This window comes from Leiobunum rupestre, chromosome 9 (assembly GCF_980474605.1).
Source record: "Leiobunum rupestre chromosome 9, qqLeiRupe1.1.hap1, whole genome shotgun sequence".
NCBI lineage: Eukaryota > Metazoa > Arthropoda > Arachnida > Opiliones > Sclerosomatidae > Leiobunum > Leiobunum rupestre.
Window position 1 is genome coordinate 26910966 of NC_143392.1, and position 27516 is coordinate 26938481.

General features: G+C 35.0%; 1 protein-coding gene across 4 annotated transcripts in view; it reads right to left on the reverse strand.

Annotated features, from left to right (window-relative positions):
• unc-5 (netrin receptor unc-5) overlaps positions 1-27516 on the reverse strand; it is a 195076-nt gene that overhangs the window by 111903 nt on the left and 55657 nt on the right. For 3 of the 4 annotated variants that reach the window (XM_090159045.1, XM_090159044.1, XM_090159042.1), the window contains exon 1: positions 3021-3457. The exons of the other annotated variant lie outside the window; for it this stretch is intronic. In XM_090159045.1, coding sequence (XP_090015171.1) covers positions 3021-3129 — 109 coding nt within the window. In that variant the 5' untranslated portion in view covers positions 3130-3457. Of the gene's footprint in view, positions 1-3020; positions 3458-27516 lie in introns of those variants that run through there. 4 annotated transcript variants of the gene reach the window in all.

Genomic DNA, 27516 nt, shown 5'->3' on the forward strand with positions numbered 1-27516 from the left:
CAACGAAAAATAAAAATAATGAAAAAAGGTTATTTTTTTTCCCGCAATGGTCGTTCCGCTCGCGCGATTTCTGTTTGTTATTATATAAAATATCGGGACCATTTTCCAATATTATCTAGATAGCGGGGGCTACATTTTGCCCTTCAGGGGCTCACCTCCAAATCAATGGGGAAAAAATGTGGAATGTCAGTTCATAATGCGAAACGAAAAAGAAGGACTATCTGGGACAATACGATGAAGAAAGGGGTTTAAACCCCCGCCTAGATTCGGCCCCAACCTTTTCAATGGTTTGGGGAAGAGCAGCCTCAGGGACTTTTCAATCCGCGACCTTACGTCGTATAATAACAGTCATTTCTATCTAGAGTTAGGAAAGAAGACTACCTAAAAAATATGATAGGATGAAAAGATTTCTTCCACGTTGTCCAACCGACCGGCAAAAGTCCAGGCCAGCGGAAAGACACGGGTTTGTTGGCTTCTCGCCAATATGAGAAGTGACCATTTCTCGAACAAATTGCCTAGAAATGGGAACGAACCGAAGAACTCACAATTTATTTCGCGTTTTGCCCAATGATGGTTAATAATGATCTCTTAAGTATTTGAAATATTTTAAAAGTGCGAATATTATTTCGGCAGTTTCAAATATATTTTTGCGAGTGACGTTACCGATAATATTGGGTATTCATAAAGATTTTAACAAACTGACCAAACTTATTTTGCTAAGTGATGGCCAGCTGACCATGATAAAGATATTTCTTTTGCCAACGACCAAAACAAAAATTTTGATTTTAGCATTTGACCAAAACCATTTTGGTTTTAATCAATTGGGTTAAGTTTAGGCTGACTGACCAGAACATCAATTTTGATTTGGCAAAATGAGCTAGGTTTGTGCTGACTGACCAAAACATCAATTTTTATCTTGCCAAATGAACTAGGTTTGTGCTGACTGACCGAAACATCAATTTTGATTTGGCAAAATGAACTAGGTGTGTGCTGACTGACCAAAACAACAATTAGGATTTGGCAAAATGAACTAGGTCTGTGCTGACTGACTGACCAAAACAACAATTAGGATTTGGCAAAATGAACTAGGTGTGTGCTGACTGACCAAAACATCAATTAGGATTTGGAAAAGTGAACTAGGTTTGTGCGGACTGACCAAAACATCAATTAGGATTTGGAAAAGTTAACTAGGTTTGTGCTGACTGACCAAAACATCAATTAGGATTTGGCAAAGTGAACTAGGTTTGTGCTGACTGACCGAAACATCAACATCAATTTTGATTTTGCAAACTGAACTATTTTTGTGCTGACTGATCCAAACATTAATTTTAATTTTGTAAAATGAACTAGGTTTGTGCTGACAGACCAAAACATCAATTTTGATTTTGCAAACTGAACTATTTTTGTGCTGACTGATCAAAACATCAGTTTTTATTTTGCACAATGAACTTGGTTTGTGCTGACTTACCAAACCATCAAATTTGATGGTTTGCCAAATTCCCAAAAGAAATTTAGATTTTGCTAATTGAACTCGAGTTTCGCCAACTGACCAAAAGTATTTGAAGGTCTCCGCTTATCTAAGTAATCTTTCGTTCATCCTATATTTCGATTCGCAATCTGATATACCGAGGAAGGAGGCTTTGACAGCCATTTTTCATTTGCCCCCCTCTTCCGAATTTCGAGGGAGCCAGTCCCTTCTGTTCCGCCTATTTCAATAGATACACTAACGCCGAGACGGTCATGCTGGGGAACTAGAGACACGGGACCCCGGTACCGGCTTGTTTCGGAACGGGCCTTCTCAACAATGGACGAGAGGAAGGTGCCCATTCAGCCATTCTCACAATGGTGCTTCACCCCCTCTCGCCTGTTATAGCGGTCATTCGAAGCTCATGATCCACTGTCCAATAGCTCATGCCGGACAAATACTCCCGCATGTAAAACTCATCTTTATGTAATTTTCAATTCATTCAAGTAGGACACGGGGTCTATAAAATGGAAGCTTAATCCATTGTAGTTCGGTTTTAGGTCCATTGTCGCTTTTGAAATTCCCGTGCCTTTCAAGAGCCCGGCTAAATCGCGTCAAATGACATTTAAGACGCTTTTACGTGCCTTTCCAACAGTAAAACGCCTTCGTGAAGTAGGATTATTTGCACTAGGCCGATATACTGTTTGGATTTCCAAGATTTGGAAACATTACAAAGCTTTGCTCAATGTTTAGTTAGTGCTAACTTTATGAACTGAGTTTGTAATAAATAAATTATTTAAGAATTTTTTTCAAAATACTAAAATTGCTGAGTTGGATATTTTAATAACTAAATTATTGTCTTCAATCCATTCCCAAATATATAACTTCGGGAATTCAGTGTGTTTGTAGTATAATATTTGGGTTTCTATAAGATCTGCAAACATTTACGTCACTTTTTCTACATATTTGAGTTGATGTAAAGTTAATCAATAAAGTTTATCTCTACTAATTTATTGAAGGGGAGTACTTATAAAGTTCCCAATTTATGTTGGATTAACTAATTTCGTATTGCTGCCACTTGGTTTAACTGGTGCTTGATGGCTAGTTGTAGTATTATTCAAACTACCAAAGTTGCTGAGTTAGAAATTCATGGTTTTTCCATTTTCAAATACCCTGCCTGACTTTTCCAGTTTTCCCCTGACCAATTTACAAGAGAAAATATTTTGCATGGCTACCAGATTACCCATAAAATACGTTTGGAAATAACACTGATATCACTTATTATAAGGGCTAAGAAAACACCAAAAATATTAATAATAAAACTTCTAACGCCAACCTTTTAATTCGTTCTAAATATTGCCGGACGTTTCCCTGATTTCAAGAATAATTTTCAAATCCCCTGACGTTTCCAGCATTTCCAGGTACTGTGACAACCCATAAATTTAGCTAATTATAAACTGGTTTTCAAACCATTCTCAAATAAACAACATTAACAACAATCTAACCAGTGACAGCTCCTTTGGATAATTCAATTTGTATAAAAATGGAATCTTACCATCGTGTGCGGTGAACGCGGTGACAGATTCGGCCAATAGTAAATACGCGAATAGCGCGAGAGAAGCCTTGATTGGCGGGAAGTGACAGTTTTTACTTCGGTTATCCATCTACGAAAATGACCCCCTCTTTCGGGGAAGAAAACACCAAAAATAAGCTTGAAAAAAAACCACTTTTTGTCAGGCCGCACAATGCTCGGTTAGCGTCATGCCGATAAAATTCTGGCTTTCCGAAGCATTTTCCTTTTCTTGAACAATCGCAGCACTCGACCGAGCAACGCGTTCAGCCCCTTTTTTTACGAGTTCCACGTGTTTATGGTCCCCGAGATCGCGTACATTACATAATGCAAACAAGTTACGGTTAGTGCCGGCGAAGAGACCTCTCGACTGAACATCCGAACCGCGCGAGTGTCTGCCTGTTTCTGACACGATAAAACGAGCCAACCCCTCTACTGGCTCAGATGCTGCTCTCTCTCCGAGACGTTCGGAGCGCGCCGAACGAAATTTCTTTGCCCCCTTTCTTCCCCTCAACTAGGAAAAAAAGAAAACGCGTCGACTCCAGCGCCCCCGAACGGCATCGGTCGGAACTATACCTATAGCGCTTCCGTACGCTCGTATTTTCTTGAGACGATGTTTCTTGACGGCGCGTTTAAAGGCCGGCTTTGGGAGGATTGTTCGCTATTCCTTTGTCGCCTGTTGCCGTACGGACAAGTGACACGGAGATAGGCGACGTTGTAATGATAAAATCGAAGTAACGACACTCTTTATGTCTTAACTGCTCTTTAATGCGGATAAAAATGGGAGACTGCGTTTAATTTATGCGTAAATCTATTCTTTTATTTATCAACGTTTAGACAGTTGCGTTTATTGGTTTTAAGCGTGATCGAGGTGTACCCCATTTTTGTGGTAATTTCGTTTCTTATTTCACTAAATAATCTCAATCGCATTGAAATATTTGTAAATCCCACAATCCCATAAAAATCTAAATGTCATAAAATGAAAATTAGAAATTAAATTCCATAAAAAAATCGAAATTGCTTAAAAAAATTATAAAATTCAAAATCCGATAAAAAGGCAAAATCTAATAAAAAATTTAAAATCCCATAAAAAATAGAAATCACGTAAATAGCCAAAATCCCATAAATATCCAAATCTCATAAATAGCCAATATCCACCAATAAATAGCCCAAATCCCGTAAAAATGCAAATCCCGTAAATACCCAAAATCCCATAAAAATGCAAATCCCGTAAATACCCAAAATCCCATAAAAATGCAAATCCCGTAAATACCCAAAATCCCATAAAAATGCAAATCCCGTAAATACCCAAAATCCCATAAAAATTCAAATCTCATAAATAGCCAATATCCACCAATAAATAGCCCAAATCCCATAAATATCCAAAATCCAATAAATAGCCCAAATCCCATAAATAGGCAAAATCCCACGAAAATTAAAAATCCCATAAGTATCCAAAACACCATAAATATCCAAAATGTCATAAAAAATCAAAATCCCATAAAAAAACCTAAATCCCATAAAAAAAACCTAAATCCCATAAAAAAAACCTAAATCCCATAAAAAGAACGTAAATCCCATAAAAAATTTAAAGATGCAAATAGCACGGTATTAGTTTGATATTAAAATAAAACATTCTATTGAGATCATAATCACCAACCGATTTAAATTTTTCTTAAAAATTAAAATGATAAAATTGCCCATAACAAAAATAATCGTGTAGAGAAAGCGTGTTTTGTCGGCGTCAAGACGTCGTCTCCAGTTGAACGAGCAAAGCGGCGTCTTTGAGTCTTGGCGCAGTTCGTCAAAGGTCGTTTTACAGAAAAGCAGAGGCTTTATAGGCCAACATCCGAATGTTGTATATTTTAATAAGGAAATCCGATCCCACGGGAAACGTCGACGGGGGTACCGATTAAGTCAGCCCCTTTAAACGACCTCAAACAAAGGGGGTAAACCGATTGAAATGCCTTTTTCCTACCCTCGCCGCGTTTTACGTACAAGACCGCTCTTTGTCTCCAGCGTTGGTCTTCGAGGAAGATCCTCCCCTAAATACCTGCTCTATTGAATATTTTATGGCCGACAGACTAAATTAAGGTCCTATTTATACGCAGCCTTACCCTCCTTTATAAATTTTGTTACCGGCTAAAGGGAAGTTGGTTTACGCTAACCATGTGTTCTATACGCGCCCGTAAGTAACATACTAACCGTAAGTAAGTCGCTCGTTCAAGTATTTAATAATCAGCTAGGTTAATACCCATAAGTCATCAAGCGACTTTTGAAGCCATTAATTCAGGTGGCCGGGTTACAATGCGTAGGAGGGTGGTGACAAGCCCTGCATGCCACGCGATCGAGCCAACAGCTCCCTACACTTACTATTACCGTTAACCTAAACAAGTTTTTCTTACCTTACCGCTTAAAATAAGCTACGCTTGCTGAACTTGTTTTTATGTAGCTCATACGTCACGAAATTCGTAGAAATTCAGTTCAGTTTATGCTTAAAACAGGGTGCATGGTCGAATTTACACTTCTGTCCAGGGCTTTTCGTAGTAAAAGTCATCGATACGTCACCCGTGACGCAACAAGAAGGCCAATGTTACTTTATAGAAAGGCCTATTAGATGAAGGATTAGCAAATTAATAATAAGGAAATTAAGTAGCCGTTGACAGTTTATCTTTTCCCATTGGTCAGTCAAATTCAAATTCAGCCAATCATATTATAAATAACTTGAAATAAAGTCATTTTCAACGATTGACTGTACACTATCATATTATACTTGGAAAAATGTACGTGGATGTTGATAAATTCCGCAATAAATCACGTTTAAATCTTAATTTTGAAATAAAATTACTTTTGGAGATTAAACGAATATTTTTAAATAATTTAAATCCTGTTTCGATTCGATAAGTCATCATTATTTTAGTTAATAAGTGTTAGTTTTCATTATGACATGGTTAGAATCTTCGCTAAGCCTTGGCCTTAAATATAAACAAGATAACGTAGGAAGTTTAGTTCATTTAGTCGCTACCGGGTGGCGCTATTTCCATATTTTTTGGTTTCGTTGGGTAAAAAATAATAAACCGCTAGGCTAATACCCAAGGCACCACCTTAGGCCTAAGTCACCAAACGACTTTTAAAGTTCAGGTGGCAAGCCCTTCATGCCACGCGAGCCAACAGCTCCCTATACACTGACTATTACCGCAAACCTCAACAAGTTTCAAGGAAGGGAGAACTCGGTGGAAAACCCCTTAAACCATTGGGGAGGAACTTACAAACTCTACACGGAAAGAGTTGTTCCGAATTTTCAGCCAATGCCACAAGCTGGGACCGAACCCGGCTACTCTTCCTGCGAGGCGAAAGTGCTAACCACTCCGCCAAGCTACAACTCCACCAATTTTTTTTTAATTTGCTCTAAGCAAAGGCAGGAATCCATACCTCTACTTGGAATGCTTATCGCAGCAGATTTTCGTCTCGATGGAGCTGACGGTTTTTTTGACGTTAAAACTTAACAAACAACAACGTGAGAGGGGAGCGCGCGCAGAAGGGATTTTTGTCTCTCGTAGGCGGGGCCAAAGCCGTCAGAGTGATCTTACCATACGCGATACGCCAGGATAAGCATTCTAAGTAGAAAGGTGTAAGCCACTCGTGGTCAGGTCAAACATATACAGGTAAGAAATAAAGGAATAAAAAATATATAACGCGTGGTAAGCTTACCATTATTATATTACTTATGATAATATTGTGAGACAGTTAAGCTTGTGTTGAACGGAACTTCAACGTATATCGTGTCTCGTGTGAAAGTATCGTTATTTACAATAATGATCGAGTCAGGATGAATTACAGAGTACCGGATCAAAGAGTTGGCCCCTCCTCTCCCTTGTATCGGCCCAAAACAACTGGCTCTAATGCTAGCTTATAAAAAGGAATGCTGGCAGGGTGACAACTCGATGAACCGCCCTAGCTTATCCGGCGTTTTTAAAATATTGGCCAAGACAATCATTACGACTTTTAAATCGAGAAGTTAACGGTTTGTTTATACAGATATCGTTAAGACTCTTTACCTTTCTCGGTTCTAATAAAAAATAGCCCGTAATAGTCCCTAAGTTGGGATAAATGGTTTAGTTGAAATTTAGTTTCATATTGCCAGGCGCCTGTGCAATTAAAGTAATTGGAAGGTTATCAGTCATTAATTTATAAAATACGCGAATAAGTTGAAAAGTCTATAATGAAAAAGAAAAAAAAAGCTAACCCTAATCAAAGAAATTTAAAAACTTACCAACTAGCTCGTACCAGGAATCCATACCTCTACTTGGAATGCTGACGGTTTTTTTGACGTCACTATGTTAACTTAACAAGCAACAACGTGAGAGGGGAGCGCGCGCAGAGGGGATTTTTTCTCTCGTTGGCGGGGCCAAAGCCGTCCGAGTGATCTTACCATACGCGATACGGCAGATTGTAAGCATTTTAAGTAGAGGTATGGATTCCTGCTCGTACCAAATAGATCTTCGAGTGAAAAACTTAATAAAATAAAATAAAATAGCCAGAAATTTGGTCCGAGCTATTTGTAAGTTTTTAAATTTCTTTAAATATGTTTAGGGTTTAGCTTTTTTATCCTTTTTCATTATGGACTTTTCTTCTTATTAGCGTATTTTATAACTCTTTGCAATGCAGTCCATTTAACATTAATTAATAAACAGAGTCTGGTTGTGCAATCTAATATTGATATGATCCTTGGCCGCTTTGGTTTCAAATAGTACCAGAAGTAAAAGCTTGTTTTCAAAATTCGAAAAATATCCCACAATTAACAAAAAAATAATAGGAAACCTTTAAAACTTCCGATTATTAGGGCACCCTCCTCATGAGATTAAATCATAATTAGTTTGATTAAATTAAAATGATTAAATCGAGATTGAAATGATTAAATATAAATTAAAATGATTAAATATAAATTAAAATGATTAAATATAAATTAAAATGATTAAATATAAATTAAAATGATTAAATATAAATTAAAATGATTAAATATAAATTAAAATGATTAAATATAAATTAAAATGATTAAATATAAATTAAAATGATTAAATCGAGATTGACATGATTAAATATAAATTAAAATGATTAAATCGAGATTGAAATGATTAAATCGAGATTGAAATGATTAAATCGAGATTGAAATGATTAAATCGAGATTGAAATGATTAAATCGAGATTGAAATGATTAAATCGAGATTGAAATGATTAAATCGAGATTGAAATGATTAAATATAAATTAAAATTATTAAATCGAGATTGAAATGATTAAATATAAATTAAAATTATTAAATCGAGATTGAAATAATTAAACCGATAGTAAAATGATTAAATCGAGATTTCAAATGATTAAATCGAGATTTCAAATGATTAGATCGAGATTTCTAATGATTAAATCGAGATTTCAAATGATTAAATCGAGATTTCAAATGATTAGATCGAGATTTCTAATGATTAAATCGAGATTTCAAGCGATTAAATATAGATTTCAAGCGATTAAATATAGATTTCAAGCGATTAAATATAGATTTGAAATGATTAAATTGAAATTTGAAATTATTAAATCGTAATTGAAATGACTAAATCACGATTAAAATGACTCAATCACTCTTAAAATTATTTACTCACTACGATTATGATTAAATAACTATTAAAATTATTTACTCACTACGATTATGATTAAATAACTATTAAAATGATTAAATCACTATTATTTTAATTTAATCCAGACTAAATTTTAAAATATTTAATCATAAAAGCATAGTGACCTGAATTCTAATATCTTTTAGAGATTTATTTCAAAAAACGCAAACCTCAAAGCCTATTTATGCTCAACCCCTCGCTTTGTAGACGTTACCTGTTGCGCGATGACATCATTTGTACTCAATTTCCTCCTTAGAAAGTGAAACATTCTTGTACATTTTGGACAAAGAGCTCTTCGGTTTCCCCTTCCATAAACACTTGTTGAGGTTAACGGTAATAGTTAGTGTAGGGAGCTGTTGGCTCGCGTGGCATGAAGGGCTTGCCACCACCCTCCTACGCATTACAACCCGGCCACCTGAATTAATGTCTTTATAAGTTGCTTGATGACTTAGGCCTAAGGTGGTGCCAAGGGGGTATTAGCCAGCTGATTATTAGTATTTTTATATCACTGCTTAATTGTGGAATTTACTGTTTAACTAGAAGATGTTTCTAATTACCAAAATATGTAATGAACGACTACTTGAAAGAAAAAAAATTAACGAATGTATTTTTTATATTTTAATAGACGTATTTTAATTAAATTTATAGTAAACTATGGTCACAAATTTTAGTTCATATGATTAGGGTATAAACTATTTTTTATTATATAAAAAGGGAATCATTTTTCAAAAAGAACCTTTAAAGTACGAATTATAACAAAAAGAAATATTATTTTGGGTGTGGGAGCCTGAGTGGGTGAGAAAACGCCTGTGGTTATATGAAACCTGAAACTTTATTTTTGTTTATTGTCGAAGGTTAAAGGGTATTTTATTTCATCCTTGTCCAAGTGGAAACAAGCTATGTTTTAGCATCGAAAGAATTTGGATGCGTGTATTATTTGCGTAGCTTCTTTAAAGGATTAAACGATGGTAAACTCGAAGTTACTTCACTTCAAGTGTCATGTCGTTTAAAGTACATTTCCAAGCGAGATATTGAAGTTAATAATAAAAGAATATACGAATCGGAAAAAAATGTGGCAGATAAATCCACAACTAGAAAAATGGTAGCAAAATCCAATTTAAACAACACTATTTATTTTGTGCTAAACCATGCAAAAGGTCTAAAAATCCTCATTTTAATTGTTGCAACAACAATTAAAATTAAAGATTCGATATTAAAGAAGTGTCAAGAGCGAGAGGACGGTATTGGAGGTGATAATATTCGACGAATTGGGTCTTGTATCAATTATGTCGCTGAAGAAGCCCGATATCATACCACGTTTACAAAAACACCGAAATCAAATTATCGAGTGGTCGGACGTTTAGAGAAATCCCGTACACTTTCCAAGAAATCCGAAATTTAGCCTGGATTTCTTCGAAATCCGGGGATTTTTTGACAATCTCGAAATCCGACTAGAAATCGAGTAATTTCAAAATCCCGAAATCCGTCGAGAAATCCCGAAATCCAACGAAAAATCACGAAATACGGCAAAAAATCAAAAAATCCGACGGGAAATCTAGAAATCCGTCATGAAATCCCGAAATCCGACGATAAATCCCGATATCCAATCTCCATCTTGAGATACAGCGTTAAATCCCGGATTTCAAAATCCCGTACACATTTTCGGTGAATGTCCGACCCTCCGAGTTTTATCTCCTGGAAGGTAATTTGAAAGGATTTTTTCTTAAAATATAAATTACGCAATGAAATGGAATATTTAGGGGTCGAAAGCTGGACGAAAGAACATTTAAAACGACGTTTAGATGATCATTTTGGGGAAAAGGTCATAATTACTGAGATTCCTATTCAAAGTGCTTTGTTTGCGTAATATCGCTCAACAAGAACTAAACAAAGAATAGTAAAATAGTAGGATAAAAGACCCCGGTGAAGAAAATATATAATCCTCAAGACAAGCGCTGCTATCTTAGTACGATATGTTTAATTAAAATATTTCGATTATAATTCTTATCCTTATTAAAAGCTTTGCTAGGTGGTAAAAATATTCTTGCAATAGCAAGCGTATTAATAGCCATAATTAGATCACTATCTTACGTGTCCTCAATTAAGTCTATCTAGAAAATATGGATCTAAAGACCTAATTGAAATGTTGTCAAAGTTAGAATTCTGTAGCTCATATAAGGAAGCTCTTTAATTTGAATCATCTTCCGTTGTTTAATTAATTAATACATACAAGATAACATTCCTGGTGACGAAGACATTGAAGAGTGTAAATAAATGTAACCTTCACTGAAAATTAAATGTTTTTAATGTCAAAATAATTCCTTAGACATATATGAATGTTTGGGTTAAAATATACGAAAATTCGCCCAACTATTGCTTAACCTAACAGTTTCGCCGTCAACAGCAAAATACCAAAAAATCCAAGATGGCGGCCAATATAGTCATTCACCCGGAGTCGCCCGAAGTAGAGCTAATGACATTCTTGCTAATATCTAAAAGCAATTTATCTTTTAAAGTTTTACCTTCCTAAGTTTTTCAATTAATAAGAATATAGAGGTCTAACTGGCTATCATAAATAATTTCAAAAAAATCCCATTATCATTTCTATAGAATTTCTATAAAATCCAATATAATTTATATAATCCCAATTTCATTTATATAGAATTTCAATGATATCCAATATCATTTATATAATCCCAATATCATTTATATAGAATTTCTCTAAATCCATTATCATTTATATAGAATTTCTATAAATCCATTATCATTCATATAGAATTTCTATAAATCCATTATCATTTATATAATCCCAATATCATTTATATAGAATTTCTATAAATCCATTATCATTTATATAATCCCAATATCATTTATATAGAATTTCTATAAATCCATTATAATTTATATAGAATTTCTATAAATCCATTATCATTTATATATAATTTCTATAAATCCATTATCATTTATATAGAATTTCTATAAATCCATTATCATTTATATAATCCCAATATCATTTATATAGAATTTCTATAAATCCATTATAATTTATATAGAATTTCTATAAATCCATTATCATTTATATAGAATTTATATAAATCCATTATCATTTATATAGAATTTCTATAAATCCATTATCATTTATATAGAATTTCTATGAAATCCCATATCATTTATATAGAATTTCTATGAAATCCCATATCATTTATATAATCCCAATATCATTTATGTAGAATTTCTATGAAATCCCATATCATTTATATAATCCCAATATCATTTATGTAGAATTTCTATGAAATCCCCATATCATTTATATAATCCCAATATCATTTATGTAGAATTTCTATAAACCAATGACTTTCATAGAAAATATTTATAAAATATGTTGGTAAAGCAATCGTCTAGCAACGCTCGGAATAAAAGTAAATAGCATCTACACGCGGATCCCTTCCATCTTCCGGCTTCTTCGTGTGTGTCTCGAGTAGGCCAGCTGCGTAATCGTCTCTGAAGCGAATGAGCCCCCCGGCTCTCTGCGCGTGTGTGTGGCTAGCAAACCTCATAAACTGCCAACAAGCGCTCATCCCGACTGCAAATCCCGCAGGTCCGCTCCCTCTTTTTAGCCCGGCGCGAGAGGTACATCCTCTCCATCCTCATCTCCTATCTGGTCTCGCAGCGAGGAGGAACCGAGGCGCAGTTTCACCCTCGCGGCTATTTCTTATCCCGGCCAACTCTCTCATTTATTTATATAGCTCTTTGCCGAAGCCAGCCAGTGTGCGGTAATACCCCTTTCTTTACGCTGGAACAAGAACAAACTAATAGTCGTTCAAAAGAGTCGATTTTTTTTCTTCCCTTCGCTTCTTCTTCGTTCTTGTTCGAACATTATTCCCGTGTTAAGGCCCAATGCCTACGAGGCTAATATAAAAGTTTTAAACTTATGGCGTGATTTTCCGGCCCTCCGGGGATGCGTAAAGAACGAAGAACATGTAGATTCTACTCTCCTCGCAAATTTTAAAACGATTTTTTTTTGCAGGAAAGGGTTTAACTTTGGGGGTACATTTTTAACGCCTGGTTCGTTACGGTGGCGAGTAGGGCTTATATTATGGTTATAATAGGTCATTATTTAATTAATACGATCGGCTCTATTTCGTCTTAAAGTCGGGTTCGCACTTAACTGAAAGATGGGAGTAATAGAGCGCTTTCAATTCGAAACTGACGACGTCACCAATGTAATTTGCCTATTGATAAAAAACGGTAACTGTCACTTTTTATCGTGAATTTGCATATGTTGGTTTCGTTTTTAAGCGTTTCTAATTTAAGGAAGGAAAATACATATGGAATAAAGTTCACTTTCCCCTCTAGTGATCTTTAAGCTTAATAATAATAATAATAATCAGCTAAGCTAATACCCAAGTAATGCAACTAGCGACTTGTGAATCCAATTATAAGTGGCCGGGTTAAATTGTATAGGAGGGTGGTGGCAAGCCCTTCAAGACACTCGAGCCAACAACTTCCAACACTTACTATTACCATTAAGCTCGAGATTAACCTGGTCAAGTTTTTATGGAAGGGGGAAACCCCTTTAACCAAAAGGGAGATAACTTAAAAACTCAACGAGTGGTTCCGACTTTTCAGCTAGTGCTACAAGCTATAATCAAACCCGGCTCCTCCTAATTGTTGCGAGGTGAGAGTGCTAACCACTTCGACACTCCACTTGTAACGTTGTTTATAAGTTTCGGAACACTTAAATAGGATTCAAATGAGTTTAAAGGGCATCAAAAGTGGCTGATTTTTATTAAGTGAGACTAAATCTTTATCCACAAAACATGGAAAAATCTTCATGCATCCAGTGGATCAAAATTTTCATCCGCCACCAGCGGATCAAAATCTTCCTCCTCTACCAGGGGATCAAAATCTTCTTCCTCTACCAGGGGATCAAAATCTTCTTCCTCTACCAGGGGATCAAAATCTTCTTCCTCTACCAGGGGATCAAAATCTTCTTCCTCTACCAGGGGATCAAAATCTTCCTCCTCTACCAGGGGATCAAAATCTTCCTCCTCTACCAGGGGATCAAAATCTTCCTCCTCTACCAGGGGATCAAAATCTTCCTCCTCTACCAGGGGATCAAAATCTTCCTCCTCTACCAGGGGATCAAAATCTTCCTCCTTCACCACTATACCAAAATCTTCCTCCTCCACCATGCAGTCCAAAATCTTCCTCCTCCACCATGCAGTGAATCAAAATCTTACTCCTCCACCACTAGACCAAAATCTTCCTCCTTCACCATGCAGTGAATCAAAATCTTACTCCTCCACCACTAGACCAAAATCTTCCTCCTCCACCATGCAGTCCAAAATCTTCCTCCTTCACCATGCAGTGAATCAAAATCTTACTCCTCCACCACTAGACCAAAATCTTCCTCCTCCACCATGCAGTCCAAAATCTTCCTCCTCCACCATGCAGTGAATCAAAATCTTACTCCTCCACCACTAGACCAAAATCTTCCTCCTCCACCATGCAGTCCAAAATCTTCCTCCTTCACCATGCAGTGAATCAAAATCTTACTCCTCCACCACTAGACCAAAATGTTCCTCCTCCACCATGCAGTCCAAAATCTTCCTCCTCCACCATGCAGTGAATCAAAATCTTACTCCTCCACCACTAGACTTAATCAGCTTACGCCAATTTAATGGACCAAAATCTACTCTCAGCATCACTAAATCTTCATGTACAATATCGTTCCTCTTTATCAAATGAAACATAATCTTCCAATTTCAGTTGATAAATATTCATCCCCCCACCAATAGACATAATCCCCTAGATAAAATTATTTTATTTTAGATTTATACCAAAAAGCATTTTAAATTATCGAAAACAAAAACACAAAATTTTACGTAATGTTTTCTTTTTTCCATTGAAGATAGTCTAGCAGCATTTTAACGAAATTGATTCATAATTGACATTTAGAACAGTCGCATTTCGTAGAGGAAAGGGAAAGTTGTCGATAAAGGCAATTCTGTTAGCAAACGCATTATTATTCTTGCTATTCTGCCATATATGTGTGTGGTGGGTTGTTTTATAGTATTGATCATTAAGGCCGCCCAGTTGGCTACTGGCTGGCCACAGTCTGTCTCTGCCGCCAGAGAAAAAGGAGCGCAGTGCCGGAAATGAACTTAATTAAATTTTTTGTTTGGACAGCCTTTTCCTCGGCCCTAATATTCTATTCAACGAATATCACGCCCTTTTAACAGCAGTCGTAACGGCGCCAAACGGCCATTATTTTACGACGGACTTTAAAAACCAACCTTTCGTTTGTCGTCTTCAAATTAAAATCGCTCCTAGTTATAGAAGAACGTTGCATTTTCTAAGCTTAATTAGAAAGTGACGTTCAGACTGTACGACTTAAAAAAGTCAATTAATGTATCCAGCAAGTTTATAATTGGAAGTAAAATTTGTAGTCGGCAGAAACTTGTACAATATTTTTTTTTTTCAATTGTGTGCCCCCAACAAAAGTCGCTTGATGACTTAGGCCTAAGATGGTGCCTTGGGTACGAGGGGTAAGACAGTGTCAGATAATCTGTACACCGAGTTCGTGCATTTATCACTGTTAAAGGTACATATTTTCAAGAGTTCACGAGTTCCATTTAGCACTGTCAAAGGTACGGCAGTGTAAACCGTTTCGCAGAGTGTCTTACCCCTCGCTTGGGTATTAGCCTAGCTGATTATTATTAACACAACCAAATCCTAGTTACGGGCACTGGTAACAGCGAAATTTTGGGGGACCATCAAACATCTTTTAGATATTTCTTGCCGTTAAAATTGAACCTTTAACATGTCTGCTTGATATTTTTATAAGAGATGAATTTCGGCTGTCCATTATGCTTCGCTAAAATCAAATTTACGTGTATAAGGTTGATATTTTGTCCAAGTTTCTCGTCTTTTTGTTTTCTCGAAGACCTATCGGTACGAGCTATTTGTAAGTTTTTAAATTTCTTCAAATTTGTTTAGGGTTTAGCTTTTTTATCACTTTTCATAATGGACTAATCTAATTTTTCACAATGCAGTCCATAGGTGGTTCCTTTTAACTTTCCATAAGGTTTATTAAGGTTTATTTCTAACCTTGGACGAAGAAACACAGGGACGTCTCACGTCGAATATTTCGCGGCGAAGCTTTGTTGCGGGTTGCCTATTTCCTAATTATCTCGCGCGGTGTCGCTAGCGACCAAAGTGAGTCAGTAATTATTGGCTATTTACGGTCACATGATTAGACCAATCCGAGCCGGTCTGCTCTAGGTTTGTGAAGGTTTAATTAACGTAAGAAAAACGCATGGCTCCAATAAAGAAAGTTCTGGTAAGTTTTTATTTGCTTTATGGCTTAAAATATGTAATTATTATCAGATATGCAAGCCTGCGTGTGTTTTTGGATACGCGTTCAATATTAAAGTCAGCTTGGTTGAGCCATTTTATCCAAGTTGAACTTTATTTCAGAGATCTCTTAGGCTTTGGCCAAGGCATCAAATTCATTTCTTTCACGTAACTTTTTTAATAATGCCGCGAATCACTTTTACATTTTTTGACAACGCATTTTTTAGTTATCATAATGGAATAGTAGATATATTAACGAACTTTAATTTAAAAAAAAACAATTAGTCACTGCAGCTGAATAACTTCCAAAACTTTGACCCTTTAGCTTAAACTAGAAGATGGTGTTTGGTCACGCGCTTAAAAAAAAGAGCGTATTTTACCTCTCTCCCACTGATGGCGCCTAATCTGTATCACTTCTCCCCCTTTTTCTTCCCCCTTTTCACGGCAGCCGTAACAAAGTTCCGCCGCTAAAAAAGCTCTGTAGATGCTACGCGCGAGACGCCCCCGTGTTTCTTCGTCCAAGTTCTAACATAGTACTTTAGGTATTTTCTTGTTGACAGGACAACACAGGAAGTCGTACAATTACCAAGAAAACAATGATGTAATTTAATAATATACATATATTTAGTAATTTTGAACCGAAATGCATAGCAGATATTAAAATATAACACGGATATTGTAATACCATAAAACGTCAACCCTCTTGTGGTCAATCTTTGAACAACAGCGAGTACACCAAACTTGAATAGAGTAGTATCACCTCGTAGCTTTGGCCATGGCCGCCATTTTAGGCGCGTTTTTTTCTCTATAGGAAAAAGAATGGGTGACGTTGCGTGATGTAGCACTGATACTACTCTATTCACTCCAATTTTTTCTGAGGTATTATTATTAACAATAACAGCTACTTGACTTTAAAAAAATAATGTTGTCTGAACAGGGAGAAGTTCCCATTTGGGAGTTTCAATAAACTACCCCTGAATTTAACGAACAATAATATAAAATAACTAAATAATCTTTTCTGATAATCTATTTTTTTCCAAACTGTTCGAATTTAAGGCAATATTCCCCTTTCTAAGGGTTTACGTATAGATTGTAACAGAGAGGCCCGCGACTTTAAGGGCCACCGATTCGCCAAAGAGGGTCAGTGGTCCGTTAAAGATGAGTAGGAGGTCTTTGTTTGGGTTCGGTGAGGGTATTGTCACGGAGGGGTGCAATTAAAATGGGCGCCGTTGTCCGAAAGAGAGTAGAGCGTATAATAGAGATGAGAAAGATAGCTGAGGGAGATGAAAACCAGCTGAGGGAGAGGGCCCTTTGATGGATGCATTTTCTAAAATCGAGGGAAGATCGAGAGGGAGAGAGACTCTGCTTCGCCGATCTCCCACACTCTTCTCCACTCTGCTCCAATGGTCCAACTCTCCTTCCTCTAGCCCCTCTTAAGTTGCTTTTAAACATTTTTAAACAACGTGTCCCGATCGATACACGCAGCATTTTCGTTGAAATATTCGTGGACTTAGTTTTGCTAATCACTTTTAAGATAAATCTAAACTGTGATCAATTAAATGGAAGAAGCAAATGACCATCGATGGCTTTAGGTTTCTTTGCTTCAAACGCAAATGACCATAGATGATAGTTAGATTCTTCCTTTCAAATAAGGATTGGCACAAGTTTTATTAGGTTGCCTTTTAGTGAAAACTAAACTGTGACCAACTAAATGGAAAAAGCAAATGACCATCGATGGCTTTAAGTGCAAATGATCATCGATCGATGATCGTAAACTTGTTCTTTTCAAATGCAAGCATCGATGGCAGTAATTAAGCTTTGAAACATAACGTATTGAATATATCCGAACTTTTTAAATGTATTATTATATTCAAAATTCTGATTACGTGACGTGCAGATTTAGTATTGGACATTTGTAATTTGTTTATAAATTACCATTACATTCTTTGCAATATAGGGATTGTTGCCATTTAATACTGGACATTTGTAATTTTTTAGAAATTACCATTATATTCTTTGCAGTATAGGGATTGTTGCCATTTAATACTGGACATTTGTAATTTTTTAGAAATTACCATTATATTCTTTGCAGTATAGGGATTGTTGCCATTTAATACTGGACATTTGTAATTTTTTAGAAATTACCATTATATTCTTTGCAATATAGGGATTGTTGCCATTTAATACTGGACATTTGTAATTTTTTAGAAATTACCATTATATTCTTTGCAATATAGGGATTGTTGCCATTTAATACTGGACATTTGTAATTTTTTAGAAATTACCATTATATTCTTTGCAGTATAGGGATTGTTGCCATTTAATACTGGACATTTGTAATTTTTTAGAAATTACCATTATATTCTTTGCAATATAGGGATTGTTGCCATTTAATACTGGACATTTGTAATTTTTTAGAAATTACCATTATATTCTTTGCAGTATAGGGATTGTTGCCATTTAATACTGGACATTTGTAATTTTTTAGAAATTACCATTATATTCTTTGCAATATAGGGATTGTTGCCATTTAATACTGGACATTTGTAATTTTTTAGAAATTACCATTATATTCTTTGCAATATAGGGATTGTTGCCATTTAATACTGGACATTTGTAATTTTTTAGAAATTACCATTATATTCTTTGCAGTATAGGGATTGTTGCCATTTAATACTGGACATTTGTAATTTTTTAGAAATTACCATTATATTCTTTGCAATATAGGGATTGTTGCCATTTAATACTGGACATTTGTAATTTTTTAGAAATTACCATTATATTCTTTGCAGTATAGGGATTGTTGCCATTTAATACTGGACATTTGTAATTTTTTAGAAATTACCATTATATTCTTTGCAGTATAGGGATTGTTGCCATTTAATACTGGACATTTGTAATTTTTTAGAAATTACCATTATATTCTTTGCAATATAGGGATTGTTGCCATTTAATACTGGACATTTGTAATTTTTTAGAAATTACCATTATATTCTTTGCAATATAGGGATTGTTGCCATTTAATACTGGACATTTGTAATTTTTTAGAAATTACCATTATATTCTTTGCAATATAGGGATTGTTGCCATTTAATACTGGACATTTGTAATTTTTTAGAAATTACCATTATATTCTTTGCAATATAGGGATTGTTGCCATTTAATACTGGACATTTGTAATTTTTTAGAAATTACCATTATATTCTTTGCAATATAGGGATTGTTGCCATTTAATACTGGACATTTGTAATTTTTTAGAAATTACCATTACATTCTTTGCAATATAGGGATTGTTGCCATTTAATACTGGACATTTGTAATTTTTTAGAAATTACCATTATATTCTTTGCAGTATAGGGATTGTTGCCATTTAATACTGGACATTTGTATTTTTTTAGAAATTACCATTATATTCTTTGCAATATAGGGATTGTTGCCATTTAATACTGGACATTTGTAATTTTTTAGAAATTACCATTATATTCTTTGCAGTATAGGGATTGTTGCCATTTAATACTGGACATTTGTAATTTTTTAGAAATTACCATTACATTCTTTGCAATATAGGGATTGTTGCCATTTAATACTGGACATTTGTAATTTTTTAGAAATTACCATTATATTCTTTGCAGTATAGGGATTGTTGCCATTTAATACTGGACATTTGTAATTTTTTAGAAATTACCATTATATTCTTTGCAGTATAGGGATTGTTGCCATTTAATACTGGACATTTGTAATTTTTTAGAAATTACCATTATATTCTTTGCAGTATAGGGATTGTTGCCATTTAATACTGGACATTTGTAATTTTTTAGAAATTACCATTATATTCTTTGCAATATAGGGATTGTTGCCATTTAATACTGGACATTTGTAATTTTTTAGAAATTACCATTATATTCTTTGCAATATAGGGATTGTTGCCATTTAATACTGGACATTTGTAATTTTTTAGAAATTACCATTATATTCTTTGCAATATAGGGATTGTTGCCATTTAATACTGGACATTTGTAATTTTTTAGAAATTACCATTATATTCTTTGCAATATAGGGATTGTTGCCATTTAATACAAATGTTAAGTTAAAAGGAACCACCTATGGACTGCATTGTAAAGGATGATCCTTTACAATGCAGTCCATAGGTGGTTCCTTTTAACTTAACATTACGTATATACTAATCTCCACCACTCTCCCCCTATTCGGCTTTCCGTTGCTACGCAACTCGTTTTGAAATTTTTAATATTTAGGCTTAGTTTCTCTATTCGGTGTTCTAGTCGCGAGCCAGATTTCGCGCACGGTACTAACGAGTCCCAAATAGGACGAAACCGGTCTACCGTTGGATTTTCTGGCTATTTGGTTTAATTTAATTTAATTTAATTTAATTATTCACTCGAAGATCTATTTGGTCCGAGTTTCACGTTTTTGTTTGCTCGAAGACCTATCGGTACGAGCTATTAGTAAGTTTTTAAATTTATTCAAATTTGCTTAGGGTTTATCTTTATTATCCCTTTTTATTATGGACTTATCTACTTATTCGCCAATTTTATCGCCATTTACAAATGCCAATTGTAATTTTCTTTTAAACGTGAACGCTATGGTGAAATCGTTTATACGCAAAGACCGAACACCCATAAGCCCTCCTTTCTAGTAGTCTGAGAGGCACGTTTTGGGGCTGTCTTGAGAGGAAGTTCGTAGCGGGGGATGCCGGCGGAACTAGAGAGAGTGAGAGCGAGCGTGCATGGGTTGGGTTCGGTGACGACACACTCGCTTAGTTAGAGCATAACAGAGCGACTCGACGATTGAAGATTCGATGTTCTCTCCCTTTGCGGAAAAGTTGATCTTCTGATGGACGGCGACACGAGGGTTTAAGAACTTTTTCAAAGAGAGACGGGACTCGAAGGATGCGTAAACTACGAAACAGACTTCAGGAGGGGGCCACCTCCCTACGCGTCACTTCCAAAATCATTTTTTATACATACCGTCCCAGGCAGCGAAGGAGCTCCGATCTAACGTCAATTAAGAATACTTTCTAAGCTTTCTGGCTGATTGCTTATCTTAGTTTCCGGTAGACGAGATCGCCCTACGCAACTCCGCGCTCTTATTCACGAGTACCCAGTACGCGTTTCAAAGTTACGGAATACCGTACTGGTAATGGCTTCGTTAAAATTGATACTTTGCATCTGCATTTGGCGGAGTCTCTGGCGATGCGTCAAGGATAATCGACGTCAACGCGTGGCCCATTTTGCCCGCGTTCCCCCCCGCTGAAGAATTGGCTGAGGCGCCATCAGTCAATTTATCCCAAATATCGGTTTGTTTGACGTGACGCGGGCTCTGGTGGTTCGCCCCTCCCCGCTTACAGACTTCTCAAATTCCTTTGGGTAGAAGTAATCTTGACCTTTTGGCATTTCGACCCGGCTCCGTACTGTTTATAATTTGAGACGACGCTAACCCTAAGATTCATTACCAATATATTCAGACTAATCGTTCACCCCTAATGGGCCCTATTTCTAATTAAACCTATTCCAGACTCTCTATCTATGTTATTGATGATTATGCTAGTGTGTCCCGCAGTATTAATTAAATTCCGGTAGCTAATTTAATTCACTTTCGTTATTAACTACTTACTGCGAAAATATATCCAATTTCCGGGCCGATTTTATCTCATTTTTATTGAATCGCGTAAAGATTGATTTACAAATTACACTCCATTTATTTTCCAAGTTCCAGAAAGCAATGAGTGGTTTTGTAAACATCCTTAATGTATTTACTACGCGGATAAACATTTGGTTCATTTTCTAGTCCAATTGTATGAGCTAAATAGGATCGTGAGACAGTGTTGTACTAGGAATACAGTATAGAAAGGTTTGTATTCATCTAGGAGCAACAAACAGGCAACCCGTCAAAAGTCGTGCATTTTCTTGCGTACATTTTTCATTGGCTAGACGCTTTAGGGGAAAATTCGGAAATTGTCTTCCCCCTTTCCGTAAAACGTTCAGCGTAAAGGCTCGTCCAATGAAATTTGTACATAACACTGCGTTAGCGTGTTTAAAGGCTAGCTGCGTTCTCCTTGTGTTTGTTGCTCCAAGATCTAGATCAAATCAATCGATTTATTTTATTTAAATCGTTTTTTTTATTTGATTGATTTTTGTTATTTATATACAATTAATGGCTTATTTAAATCTCTATTTCTAAATGAGTTTCGTTGATAATTGGACAGTGCATTATTATGACGTGCGTAAGATGTTATAAAAAAGCAATATATTGATGTAGTTCTTCATATATAGCGCTGTGGACAACAAAATTTCATGTAAGTAGTTCTTGATATCCCGTGCTGTTGACAGTAAAATTCCGTGCAAATTGGACAAGTAGTTCTTGATATATGTATATAGCGCTGTTGACAATCAAATTTATTGCAAACCAGTGAAATAGTTTTAGATTGACTGAAGGCATATCATTCCCTTGATTATTAGAACACCCTCATATGATTAAATAATGATTAAATCTGATTAAAACCAGATCTGTAGTTTTGACTGTCTAAAGAAAATGATTCAATTTTTAATCTTGATTAAGTGATCGGCGCCTCATCAAAACGTTTTAGACGTGTTTTTACGTGTTGTGACTAAAAGACTAAAGCATTTTTTATTAGCAAAACAAATTTTATTCCGCTGCAGTTTATTTCTAGTAGTTAAAATTTACATTTATCCGAATTTATGATGCGAAAGCGTTCCTTATTTTCGCGGGCATAGGGTGGCGCCGAAAGTGTAATGGTACAAAATTACCGGGTACTTTCGCACGGAAAGAGGCATTTCTGTTTCTCCGTCTGCCACCCCCCAAAAACACATTCACTCGTCTACAGCATGTGTCTTTCTCTTGGCCAAAATTTTCTTCAAAATGATACTTTGTTTTTAGCCTCCAACAGACCCTGGGACGCCCGTGATAATATTAAGGTTTGATAATGGATGACTTCGTGAGTCTAATTCTCCCCATCTTCCCGGCGAGTAACTCTTAACTATGGGGTAGATATCTCTACGGGATATATTTGAGTGAGATTTGATTTTAAGACGGTCGCCGCCGCTAGATGGAGTTTTAATGGTTACCCTCGCATTAGAGAGGTCGTGAACTGTTTTCTTAGAAAATAGCGTCTGAGATACAGACGCTTATGCTAGGGGACATTTAAAAAATTTCCATTATAGATTTGATTCAGAGAGGTTACCGGTAAGCCAAAGTAATTGTACTTCTGTTTCTACACATCAATAATATAATGAAGCTCCTTCAGAATATAGAATGCTTAGTATAAATAATATTAAAGGGAGTATAAAGTTGGATACATGAGTTTGATGCGTGCACGATTTCCGTGGGTATTGATTATTGGTTCAAAGAAGATCCTGCTAAGCAATTCAATGCGTAAACACGGGAAAAGACTCTGATCGTAGTATACTTGAGTGCAGATTTGCCTGAGGGTGAAATTGAACCTTTAAATTAAATGACTGCCTTCAACCAATTCAAAACACTTTATGTTCCCTTTAAGAACAATTTTTTCTCAAGAAATGTTTTAGATCGGTATATGCGACTCGTAGTAGCGGTGTTTGGTATAATCTTTTAAGTTTTGATTTGGTTTTATCTTTTTAATTTGGATTTGGTACAATCTTTTAAATTTTGATTTAGTACAATCTTTTAAATTTTGATTTAGTACAATCTTTTAAATTTTGATTTAGTACAATCTTTAAATTTTGATTTAGTACAATCTTTTAAATTTTGATTTGTTATAATCTTTTTGATTTTGATTTCGTACAATCTTTTAAATTTTGATTTAGTACAATCTTTTAAATTTTGATTTAGTACAATCTTTTAAATTTTGATTTAGTACAGTCTTTTAAATTTTAATTTAGTACAATCTTTAAATTTTGATTTAGTACAATCTTTTAAATTTTGATTTAGTACAATCTTTTAAATTTTGATTTAGTACAGTCTTTTAAATTTTAATTTAGTACAATCTTTAAATTTTGATTTAGTACAATCTTTTAAATTTTGATTTAGTACAATCTTTTAAATTTTAATTTGTTATAATCTTTTAAATTTTGATTTAGTACAATCTTTTAAATTTTGATTTAGTACAGTCTTTTAAATTTTAATTTGTTATAATCTTTTTAATTTTGATTTCGTACAATCTTTGAAATTTTGATTTCGTACAATCTTTGAAATTTTGATTTCGTACAATCTTATAAATTTTAATTCGGTACAATCTTGCCATCAATTTGCTTTACCCATCAGAATTAAAATAAGAAATTTTTTATCAATTGAGTTACATGACTTTGGCCGATCACAGTTTTTTTAGATATAAAGGGATTGATGAATGATGAATTTATGATACGCCATATTCGCCATTATTTATAAATATTTAGGTTAATTATCCATTAGTCAAATTGACTAGTTAGCCCCCAAATTCCGATTATTTTACCAGAAGTAAATGAATTGGAGTTATTAAACTGCTATACTCCCCATGTTGGAGGCGTTTTCCTTATGAAGTTACATATTTACCTCGAATTTGAAATTTTGTGCGCTACTAGGCCAGAAAAAAACGTTGTTGTTTTTATTAAACCGTTTTTTTTTACATAGAAATAGCTATACCCATAATTCCCAAGTGCAATTTATCGCGTCAAAAGACGGGGATGGAAATTAGCTTTTATTTGACTCTATTTTCATAAGGAAGACACCCTCCAATACTGAGCGCTATTTCGATAACTTCGGTTCATTTACTTCTGATTTTACTAGTCAGAGCCTTTATTTTAGTAATCAAATGCCGTGACTAGTGCCTTATGTCCAAAAATATTGTAATTCTCCGTAAGAAGAAAAAAATACATGTAATATAAATTATCTACGCCTCGATCTTACATTAGCGTCGGAAGGTTCTTATTTTGTTATTCGCATTAGACGACGCGTTTTAAATCATATTCTTCGACCAGATAAAACGTCAAATTAATAGAAAACGGGGGGCAAGAAGGTGGGGAACAGATGGCAACGTAGAAGCAGACGCGGGTAATTGCAGCGGCAAGACGATGTCCGGAACAGCGGCAATTTATTTTTAAAGCGAGCATCCCAAAATTCGGGAGAAGATAATCGCAACATAATAATCGTTTTTTCGGGGCCCGCTTCTGAGAGATACTTTTATTGCGGTTCTCGGCTATTTATTACTTAAATAACTGGCCATATATATTTGCCGTCTGGGTATTTTTGCTTACGACTTTTTGAGTAATGTTTGCGTAACGGGGAAATACATTTTGGGGTAGAAACAAATATTGGCCCGTTTTCGAGATAAGAAATGATCAAGTCTAAAATGTATATTCATTTTTACGCTACAAAGTTTTATATAAGTTTTTTGTGGTAGTTTTAGAGCCGTCTATTTGTATTTTAATTTATACATTTCCCAATAAAATAGGAAAAGAATAATAAAAATATTAAGAAAACTAAGATTCCAACGATTTTATCTTTTATTTAATTTTCAGTTTTTGGTTCAATATTAAATCCGTATTTTTACATATTACCATAAGTTTATAACTGTGTTTAACATGAGTGTGTCAGTTCTGATTTTGTTTAAATTCGGGGCATAAGGAGACCTTTATGTAACTTGAAATTTTCCAAAAGGAAAAGTTTCGACGGGCTTTGGTTTTGCCATGGCAACCAAAAGGTTTTTGATTACTTAAAATATACTTTTCCCTGTGAAAATTAACATGAAAAAATCGGAGATTCAGTTTAATTTAAGTAAATGCGTGTACAATTTTTTAATATAATTTATTTTTTAATATTTTTAATTATTTAAATTATTTAAAAGTAGGTTTTAAGTTATCAAAAACATTTTTGGTTGCCATGGCAAAACTAAAGCCTGGCGAAACCTATCCCCCGAATTTAAACAAGGTCAGTGAAAATCTTCTCGGGTCGTCCCCTTGTAAGTAACTAGGCCTAATACGCGATCATCATAGTGACTGCGTTCAGGAATCCGTACCGTCATAATTTTGTCGCTAGAGGCGCTTATCTTAATTTATCGGACTTCATTTCTACGTCAATAGCGAATTACCCAATTGGCGTAAAAGTCTCTAGTGGCCGCAAAAATAACAGCGATAATAAAAATAAAAAATCTTTTAATAGGGCCACAAAGAAGCATAATATTCTACGTTGCTCCACAATAACTTGTACTAACATGTGACAAGCTGACACACGTATGTATGATATTATACAATTATGATATTACCTTGGCGACCTTCTGTAAACATCGAAGATTTCGAAAATTCAGCGGACCACGAGGGAGTTGAATTTGTTGATGGTATTTCTTGGAGTGACAGAGTTTGTCATGCTTTGAAAACGTTAAAGTTTATTCTCATTTGAAAAAATCGTCTACGAACAAGACGTAGCGACTTCGAAATCTAAATATGGGGCTGTTCACAAATTACGTAACGCAGAAAAACCACTTTTTGGACTCCCCCCTCCCCCTCGTAACAAAGAGTAACAAATGGAAAGACCCCTCTTCTTAAATTACGTAACAAATATCGACCCCCCTTATATTATTATAGTACGTAACAACTAATATGCTGGTAATAAAGTACAATAAGATCAGGTACTAAATTTTATTGTTTGTAATTATCATTTGAAATTACAACTGTATTTTTACGCAACACTTTATACCCATGGGTATGAAATTCTTTTAAACGTGAGTAAACCAATGAAAATACAAATGTTTTTAATAATTGTGACTGTTTCTGAAAATGGAGAAAATTTTATTTTACGATATTAAAAATAAGATGTGTTACGTAACATTTCAGTGAACCCTCCCTCCCCCTCCCACGTAACATTTCGTAACACTTGCCAACCCCCCCCCCCCCTCCCCCTACCACGTTACGTAATTTGTGAACAGCCCCTATAACATTTTCATGTCTGGAGAAATATCGGATTTTGTTTTGTAAAGATAGGGAAATGTTTCAGATATATCGGGAAACATTAGCGAAATATCGGGAAATGTTCTTGAAGTATCGGGAAATGTTTAAGAAATAACGGGAAATGTTTAAGCAAAAACGGGAAATGTTAAAGAAATATCGGGAAATGTTTTGAAATATTGGGAAATGTTTAAGAAATATCGGGAAAGGTTTAAGGAATATCGGGAAAGGTTTAAGGAATATCGGGAAATTTTTCAGAAATATCAGAAATCTAGAAATGTTCCAGAAATATCGGGAAACATTAGCGAAATATCGGGAAATGTTTCAGAAATATTGGAAATTTAGAAATGTTCCAGAAATATCGGGAAATGTTTCAGAAATATCGTGAATTTTTCAGAAACATTGAGAAATGTTTCAGAAATGTTTCAGAAATATCGGAAAATGTTAGCGAAATATCGGGAAATGCTTCTGAAATATCGGGAAATGTTTTAGAAATATCGGGAAATGTTTTAGAAATATCG